The sequence below is a fragment of the Solanum stenotomum genome, chromosome 1, assembly GCF_019186545.1.
Source record: "Solanum stenotomum isolate F172 chromosome 1, ASM1918654v1, whole genome shotgun sequence".
In the NCBI taxonomy this organism is placed as follows: Eukaryota; Viridiplantae; Streptophyta; class Magnoliopsida; order Solanales; family Solanaceae; genus Solanum; species Solanum stenotomum.
In genome coordinates this window covers 96,598,219-96,607,576 of record NC_064282.1, presented here as the reverse complement: position 1 = coordinate 96,607,576, position 9,358 = coordinate 96,598,219, and the positions used below count along the sequence as shown (strand labels likewise).

General features: G+C 30.8%; 1 protein-coding gene and 3 non-coding genes across 4 annotated transcripts; 1 reads left to right on the top strand and 3 right to left on the bottom strand.

Annotated features, from left to right (window-relative positions):
* Nucleotides 1-856: 856 nt before the first annotated feature.
* On the bottom strand, nt 857-1,019 carry LOC125853949 (U1 spliceosomal RNA). Its single transcript, XR_007445254.1, has one exon. It is a non-coding gene; the product is annotated as a U1 spliceosomal RNA (small nuclear RNA).
* Nucleotides 1,020-1,608: 589 nt separating this feature from the next.
* Nucleotides 1,609-1,725, bottom strand: LOC125853975 (U5 spliceosomal RNA). Its single transcript, XR_007445275.1, has one exon. It is a non-coding gene; the product is annotated as a U5 spliceosomal RNA (small nuclear RNA).
* Nucleotides 1,726-2,374: 649 nt separating this feature from the next.
* LOC125853947 (U1 spliceosomal RNA) lies at nt 2,375-2,532 on the bottom strand. Its single transcript, XR_007445253.1, has one exon. It is a non-coding gene; the product is annotated as a U1 spliceosomal RNA (small nuclear RNA).
* A 2,793-nt stretch (nt 2,533-5,325) lies between these two features.
* Nucleotides 5,326-6,799, top strand: LOC125865399 (uncharacterized). The gene has a single exon (XM_049545593.1). The coding sequence runs from the start codon at nt 5,690-5,692 to the stop codon at nt 6,446-6,448; it is 759 nt and encodes a 252-aa protein (XP_049401550.1). The 5' UTR covers nt 5,326-5,689; the 3' UTR covers nt 6,449-6,799.
* The last annotated feature ends 2,559 nt before the right edge of the window (nt 6,800-9,358 follow it).

Here is a 9,358-nt window from a genome sequence, read left to right as displayed (position 1 = left end):
CGCCCATTGACCCCGTCCAGGTAAGTATGTTTCTTGTTGCTGCTTCCTATTATTTTATACCCAACTTAATACTTGTTTTCCTTTGTGTCAACCGATGAGGGATATATTGCCCTTCATCTTTTTATTATTATTTTTTTCATTTAATAGCAAACCAGATAGACAACAAACAAATCTTTATATAGAGTGTGTTCGGTAGAGAGGAAAACATTTTTCATGAAAAACACTTTCCTTCTTACCAAACAACTCCATAATGTTATTTGATCCCTTTCGTTTTATTCTTCATCCAATTGTGATGTCTTTGATCTGTGTACACTTCGACTAATTTTATGAGGTACCATATGATGTTAACAAAAATGATAACTTAAAATATGCACTGGGAAATCATTCTGTGTTGAAAAAATTTAAAGATCAAGCATTCATCAGCTCACTGTTTGGCTACAAGAACACAAAGTAAATACAAAACAAGAAAATTTTGCTTAAGAATTGAGTAGGAGCCACATGAACGTAGGCCCCCACTGCGACAAACTATGACATAAGCTCGACCACTTGGGCTGACCTTTGGCAGGCACCCCTACATGGCGGGGCTACCTTTATAATTATGGCATTGTCAAGATTCAGTAGTTTTAGCTCAAACTCTATTATATCGAGTTACAAGCAAATATGAAACTATATTGATCAAACTCGATAATTCTGCAGCTCGGGAAGAAAAATCAATTATTTAAGTACATAGAAGGAAGATGTTGAGGGGTCAGAGTGGCATTTGAATGAAAGCTCTTTTTTATCAATAAGCCAAGTGATTGCTCAAACTAATGATTATACAGGTACCAATTGAATGAAGATTTTCTTGAAGAATTGGGTAGGAGCCGCGCGCACGCAGGCCCCCGATGCAACAAATTATGACGTAGGCTCGACCACTTGGGCCGACCTTAGGCAAGCACCCCTCCAAATTGCAATGAAGGTCACAAACCTAGGCCATGGGTCTTTTTTTTTTTTCATTTAATAGCAAACCAGATAGACAACAAACAAATTTTTACCATACTCATGGGAAAATTAAAATAAGATCAAAAAGCCCTTATGAATTTCAGTATTTGAATAAATCATACACTTCGGGGAGGCCTAGTGGTTTGGGCTTGGGACTTCCATGTTGGAGGTCTCAAGTTCGAAATCCCTTGCCAGCGAAAGCAACGGATTTGTCTTCTGGGTCGAGCTCGTCGTACCTGGCTTGCCTACTGCGGATTACCTCTCCGGGGGTATTGAGTAAATCACATAATCCAATTTTAGTGACAAAGTCAAGTGTCTAATTGTACTGAGATTAAAGGTGTTGTGTAGAAACTGATGTTAACAAAAACTATGCTTACTGCAAAAGTTGCTCAACTTATAGGGTGTGTTTTGGACGAAAATATTTTTCATGAAAAACATTTTTCCTTCTTACCGAACACTTCCATAATGTTATTTCCTTTTTTGTTTTCTCATTCAACCATGATTGTGACATCTTTGGCCTACATGCACTTCAACTAATTTTATAAGGTGGACCAAATTTTGAATTTTTTGTAATGCAGCTCAAATTTTGAGACAAGCATAAAAAATATTGAGATTAGAATTGTTGGGTTACTCTAAAGAAGAAAACCCCTCAAAAAATTGGCGTGTGCCACTAATTGCAGCGCTCACACGGTATTCTTTAGTAAAAGGCGAAAGAATAGTTCGCTTTGTGCACACTGCGTGGCTGCGTGATTTTTTTGCATATCTGTGCTTCACTTTTATATTGGGACAAAGTTAGTATTTACTCGTGTTTTATCAATGTGGTACTCTCTACACTCTTTTTATTCTCGAATTGCTCTCTCTCTGCTTCTTCTTTTTCATCATTCCTTTAAATTCGATCGAAAATCATCATGTTTCTTGTATACTTTGTTGTTTGATTAATTTAAGATTTGATTTTACTTCAGTTTGTTGGTGATTCTGGAGAAATATATGGTCAAAAGTTAATCGATGAAATGTAGCATAGGATGTTTTGTACTTGGTACTCTTGAATACTTGAATTGCAGAGTCTGGATTTTTATTAAGGACAATCAAAATTTGAAAGAAATAAACAAACAAATAAGCCAAGAGAATTCATTGCCTATCATACATACGAAAAAATAATAATTTAACATTATATATACAGTATATTTTTCTTGTAAATGGGGTTTCGATGTGCGTTGGTAGGACCTTGTCAAAAAAATAGAGAAAAACTTCTCATATTAGACAAAGTTATATATCCTCAAACATAAAAAAAAATTGGAAGGAAGATAGAGAAATGATGAGGAAAATCAAAAATATTGTTACCCCATTTTAACATATGTTTACCAAATCAAGAAAATTTTGTCTAAGAATTGGATAGGATCATGCGATGGCAGACCCCACTATCACAAATTATAACGTAGGCTCGATCACTTGGGCCGATCTTAAGCATGTACCTTTTTAAAGTGCAATGGAAGTCACCAATCTAGGCCATAGATTTTATTGATCACTTATTGACCTTGTCTAGATAAGTATGTTTCTTATTGTTCCTTCCTATTATTTTATATCTATCCAAATCCAAGTTTTCCTTTGTGTAGACCGGTGAGAGACTTTTGTGCTTGTTTTCTCCTATTTGGTAATGTAATATATTCTACAAAGGTTAGAGACATATAAATAGAAATATCTATTATTTTAACCATAGTTTAGTACACTTTTTAGTAAAATTAATTTTTTATACACCTTTCCTGATATGTGTCACGCATCTACATAAGAAAATAGAAAATGAAAAGAAGTCAGATCTAAAAATATCATCATATAGTATATACTTTAGTTTGTTGTAGACAGAGAATTGACAATAATAATAACATATTCAATATAATTTTATTGATGATATTGAGAAAGAATGATGTATACACTAATACACAAACCTTACGTCTATTTTGTGAGAATACAATTTAGAGAAGTTATTTTCGAAAGATTCTAGACATCATAAGTCACTTTCCGACTTCATTTTTTTTTTCATTTTTTGATAATTCTCAAAGTTGTCATTCTTATACATGTAACTAGCATGGGGTAAATGAAATCGTTCAAGATGGTCACTCAATTTCATATGACACCGATATTTTAATGAGGTGTCACGTGACATGCTACATCTCCAATTTTCTTTATTGCCTCACTTTTTTCCACTCCTTCCATGTTTTTTATTTATACGTAACATTTTTTCTCTCTAATATAAAATAATACTATATCACTACAAAATTCGACATAATTTAAATTAATCGAGTCAATAAATATTAAATATCTGATGATTAAAACAAAATAGAGAGTAACTTCTCTCATAAGACAAAGAAGAGGAAAGTATGTTCAATTTCAATGCAAATTGCACAATGATACTTCAGTTTCAGAATTTGTTGCACACACAATATTCTTGTTTAGAAACTTCTATTTTGGTATTACTTCACAATAGGACCTTTCAACTTTTCATCATTTTGGTGACGTTACGTTTATCTAAGCTCATATATTGGTCAAATTTATTTATTTTAAGGATATAATTTAAAATTATTTTAATTTGAAATTGAGATTTTATTTAAACTGAAAAGTATATGTTTTTTGTTATTCTAAACATAAAACTTTTATCATTTGTGAAAACTATCAAAATTTTCTCAATTATTACAATTTTATCGGAGTAACATATCAAAATTCATAACAAAGCATAATACGTTAGCAGAAGGTCTTTCTAAAAAAACATAGTATTAATATTTATTAATTGAACTTTAGTTCAATAAAAAAAAATTAAACATTAGTAACAGTGTGACTACTTTTTATTTATTCAATCTTCTATATGATATAAACAATCTTTTTACATAGTTAAGTATATATTTTCAAATTAAATAATCGAAAAGACAAAACAATATTATTTTTTTTCAATCGGTTGTTGGTAGTGTGATTAACAACCATATCTACATCAAACGAAATTACAAAGTGAAGTGATAAATTTGAAAAGTAATTAGCTATGATTAACATTATATTTAAGGACACATATTATATATTTATTAAATTAATAATGTAACACCATATCATATGTGATAAATTATTATTCACCAGACTAGAATATAAATAGAAACGTATTCCTACAAATATTCTCAAAACTTTAATGGAATAAAAATTAGCAATCAAACAAAATTGAAGCAATAAATTGACCATATCTATACTAATTGATGTATCATGACTCATATTGAGGAGATTTAAACATTAAAAAATAAATATATTTAAAAAATCACATAAATTCAACATATCATATATCTATCTATTCATAAACATAAATTTTTTTTTAATTTTACATATAGAGTATAATTTTGTGCCTTCCCATCTAATAATAAAACAATAAGTATTTCTCCATCTTTAACTATAATTCTTGAGTTTAAACTCAAGTGTGGAATCTTGTTTTTATCGAAAGCATTTTATCTTTTAAGTGTAATTCTTTTTTTTTTTGAATAAATCAAGATTAATTAGTTGAATATTAAAACGGATAATTGATTCCAACATGAGGATAAAAATCAAAGTATAAAAAAATATATAGTGTAAATTTTTATAAGAGAAGTTCAGGTAAATTGCTTGCGACCTTCGCTCTACCTCCAATAGAGTAGTAAGTATTCCTCAGTCTTTAACCATAATACATTTGTTCAGACTCAAATGTTAGAATCTTGTTTTTATCAGAAGCGTTTTATCTTTTTAAAGTGTGCCTTCAAGATTAATTAGTTGAATATCCTAACGGAACAAAATTCAACATCTCTTAAGAGAAATTCATATAAATCACCTTCGATCCTAACTCTATCCCTAATAAAAGAACAATAAGTATTTACCTGTCTTTAATCATAATATTCAAATTCAGACTCTAAGTGTAAAATCTTATTTTTATCAAAAGCGATTTATCTTTTGAGTATGAATCAAGATTAGTCAGATCTCATAACAGATACTCGATTCCAGCTTGAGGACAAAAAATAGCATTTATAAAAAGAACATAAAAAAGGATATTTGTTACAAATTTTATATTACGTGATCTCCAAGCAACCACCATTACACTCAATTCCCCCCACCCCCTACCCCTACCTACCCCACCCCCAACCAATCCCCCTTTTCTTCCGCCATAAAAAGAATCTGGAAGCTACTCTGTCTTCTTCAATACCAATACTTAATTCCAGAATTATCCCCACCGCCTTATCTTATTTACTAATCAAACCTTCCTTAAACCCCACCTCTGTTTCTGTATTGTATATAAACCCTTCTACAATTACTATTTGGAACTCTGTTTTTTCCATTTTTTTCCATTTTTCATGTGTTGGGTGTGCCGGAAATTGATGTATTAGTTGCTGGAGTTTGAGAAGAAAACTCACTTTCCCCCTTTTTTTTGCAATTTCATGTATTGGGTTTGCCGGGAATTGACGTATTAGTTGCCGCAGTTTGAGAAAAGAACTCCCTTTTCCCCTTTTTTTGCATATTCGTGTATTGGGTTTGCTGGGTATTGACGTAATAGTTGCCGGAGTTTGCGAAAAAAAACTCCTTTTTCAGTTTTTTCCCTTGTTGGGTTTGCCGGGGATTGATGTGTTAGTTGCCGGAGTTTGGCTTTATTCAACTTTTTAGCATATTTCACTTGTTGGGTTTGCTGGAAATTGACGTGGTATTTGCCGGAGCAATGGTGGAAGGCGGTGCAGGACCGGAGTTTCCGGTGGTGTTTTACGATGGAGAAAGAGAGATGAATATTGGGAGTATTCGGATTTACCCTTTGCTAGAATTCAAAGCGTTTCAGTTGATGTTAAGCCAGAGGATCGGAATCTCACCGAATCAGATTTCAATTTACTTATGTGATCGGAAAAGCTCAAAGTTTGAAGATCGACGGAGGATACCCATAACCGGTAAAGCAAATTTCGGTTTAATTGCTCGTGAGAAGGACTGTTTCTTTCTCGTGGTTCTAAAACGGTCGCGAAAATCACGTAACCGAAAGGTAGCAAAAGCGGATTACGCCGGTGGATTCATGACGGAGAATGAGTTCTCCGTAACTCCACCGGATAATCCCATTCTCCTCCGACGAACCCACCCGAATCAAATCGGATTCGGGTCACCGTTTTTCGATCAAATTTCACCATTAGAACTAGAAAATTTGAACGAGAAGTTGCAGAGTTTGAAGATCCAGAGAGACAATTACAATTACTCCATGGGTATATCGCAACTGAACTCAATTCCGATACATCGGAATAATCCGTACCCGGACCTGGATCCGTTTCCGAGGATCCAAGATACATTTCCGATGAAGACGAAAGGTAAATGCGAGCAATGCAAGGGTAATAATGGAAATGAAGAAATTCCCAGTTTTCATCACTGCAAAAATGATCCGGTGATCGTTGGTGTTTACCGGAGCCGGTTTGGACCGGTGTCGCCGGCCGGTTTTTGTTAGTTTAACCGGCGGTTCAATTGTACAAAGTTTTTGGGAGCAGAAGAGAGGGAATCTGCTGCATTTGTGGTATATGGTAAGGAAAATGTACCATAATTTTAGTTTATAAAATTAGCCTTATGATTAGGGAAGTGATTATGAATGGATTATTAAGGAAATTGGATTTTGATTTTGGAGTGGTCAACAAATTAGCTTGCCACTAAATAAGTTTTTTTTTTTAATATAAAATAGTTTTTTTTAAAGGATTATTCCCTATATTGGTTACTTTGGGAGTTTGAAGAAATGTAATATGGAGATTTTTCCATGAATTGAATTCATAAAATAAGTGTGAATTGATTTTGAAATGCAATTATTGTTTTTTCAATTTGTTTTTTTTTTCTTTTCTTAGGCGTGTTTAATACGATTGTAATGTTGGTAATGAATTATAATTAATTTAAAGGTGTAAAGGGAGACTTGGAACAAATTTTCAAGTTGAAGAATTAATCATGGTGGAGTATCCTATTATATGGAGAGTTAGAGGTCGAGCTACTTATTAAAAGAAAAAAAATATTTGAGTATAGTTTTTAGGAAAACAAATTATAATCGGGTTTGATTCAAAATAAAACACGTAGATACCTTTTCAGGATTCAAATATAGACAATGTGTCAAATAATATAATGTATGCACTATTACGAAAAGGTGGATTTAAGTATAAATTTAATCGATTTAATATTTAAGTTTTTATCCAAACCACTTACAGAGGCGACTCAGAGAGGTGCATCAAATCACCATCACATTATATGATACTTCAAGTGTAAATTCACATATTTATATCTAAATATTTTTTAAAAAAATATAACACTACTATTATATGATTTTAGAAGCATAGGTTCACGTGAATCTAGTGACCCCTCCTGATTGATTTTTCTTGTTTTGGTTTCCTATCCGGTGTTCGGCACCCACATTGGAGCCCGACTAAATTTGGATTCACGCCGGGAAGTCCCACATTGAGGGATAAAGCGCTCCCTAGCAAAGGCGACTCCGTACTCAAAAGGGTTCGAATCCGAGATCTCTTGATTAAGGATGAAAAAGTACTTACCACTTCAACACAACCCTCGTTGGTTGGATGATTATTTGTGTGAGAAGTAGTAGAAAAATTCAATTAGGACTTGATTCAAAAAACGAACAAATGATACATTTTAGAATTCAGATATGAACAATATACTACATAATTATCGCGTGAAAAGAACTATAAAGATTCTATTACTCATAATTATCACCTGATTTTTTTATTCGAAGAATAAAAAATCATAGGAGAATTTTTTTAATAAAAGTTTGAAAAGACAAATGGCAGATCGATAAAGATACTAAAATATGAAAAATATACTTTTGTTCCAAGTAAAAATTAATTTGGATTTTTTCATTTATAAAAAATGTATATATTTTAGAAAAAATTACCTGGATGGATACATTTTAATAAATAATTATTAATTTTAGCGATACTTTTTATTTATTATCATTTATACTTGGATGGACACATTTTAATAAATAATTATTAATTTTAGCGATACTTTTTATTTATTACCATTTATAGCAATACTATGTTAAATCTGCAATATGTATTAAAAGTGAATTATGTATGCAATATATATATGCATTATAACTATTTTTTAAAATATATTATGTTTGTTTGGTAGGAAATTGACATATTGTATTATAAGTGTATTAAAATGTGTGATAAATGTATTATCCATTAATAAAACTTGTATTATATGTGAATAATAAACTGTTCTTTGTAATATGTATTAAAATTGTATTATAAATGTATTAAAAGTGATCAAGTGAAAAAAAATATTATTATTATTGCTATAAATGATAAATATTTTTCTAACATAGTATATTTATGTAAGTTTCCCTATATTTTACGTGGATTTTCTTTCGTAATAGAACAAAATAATGATATCATCGAGGTAACTAAATAAACTAAAAATCAAAATTATTGAAAAGGGAAAACATATTATTTTCAACTTTGGTAAAAACCTAAGATCTATAATAATTTCTAGAAATCGAAGTTATATCTTTAACATAATTTAGTAAATACTTATTAAAAGAGATTTTCTTTTTAGTAAAATTCATGTTTCTTTATGTTTAGCAAAAATGTCCAACAACGATTTTATGTGTATGTTGCTTGTGTAGTATATTAATTAGATAAAGTACCTAATTAGTGATATTGTTGAACAAATGCCTTTTTCCCTTTTATTTAAGTGCACATATAAAGTACAAAGAATTAAGTACCTAATTCATCATAATTTTAATATAAAGTTTAAGAGATTATACATGATATTATCTATAACAGTTCATACCATTCATATATANAATCTGCAATATGTATTAAAAGTGAATTATGTATGCAATATATATGCATTATAGGGGTGTTCATGGTTTGGATAAAAACCGATCCAAACCGAAAAACCAAACCAAACCGATTAAATTTGGGTTTTGGTTTGATTTGGTTTTAGATTGTTAAAAACCGATAGTATTTGGTTTGGTTATAGTTTTGTTTGAAAAAAATTGAAGAAATAACCGAATTGAACCGAACCAACAAGTTATATACATAAATTTTATTATTATACATACATAATATATTATATTCATAAACAATTTTAAAGATTTTATATATGTTTCATCAAAATTTATTTATAATTTACTTATGGAAGAAAAAATGTCCAAGGTGAGAACATTTTTCTTATTGGTTTCATGTATATGAGTGTCTATGGAAATTCTTTATGGGACTGAAAATGTCATTGTCTCTTCCTTCTATGCCAAAATAGTGAATTTTGAAGTTTTATTCAGTAAATTCAATGATTGAAAGTTTTGTAATGCCAGTCATTCTAACTATTTTTTTGTTTGAATGGATTGTTGTCACTTTTTTAC

Excerpts from the sequence above, each read along its gene's own strand:
- LOC125865399 (XM_049545593.1), top strand. The coding sequence starts at position 5,690 with ATGGTGGAAGGCGGTGCAGGACCGGAGTTTCCGGTGGTGTTTTACGAT.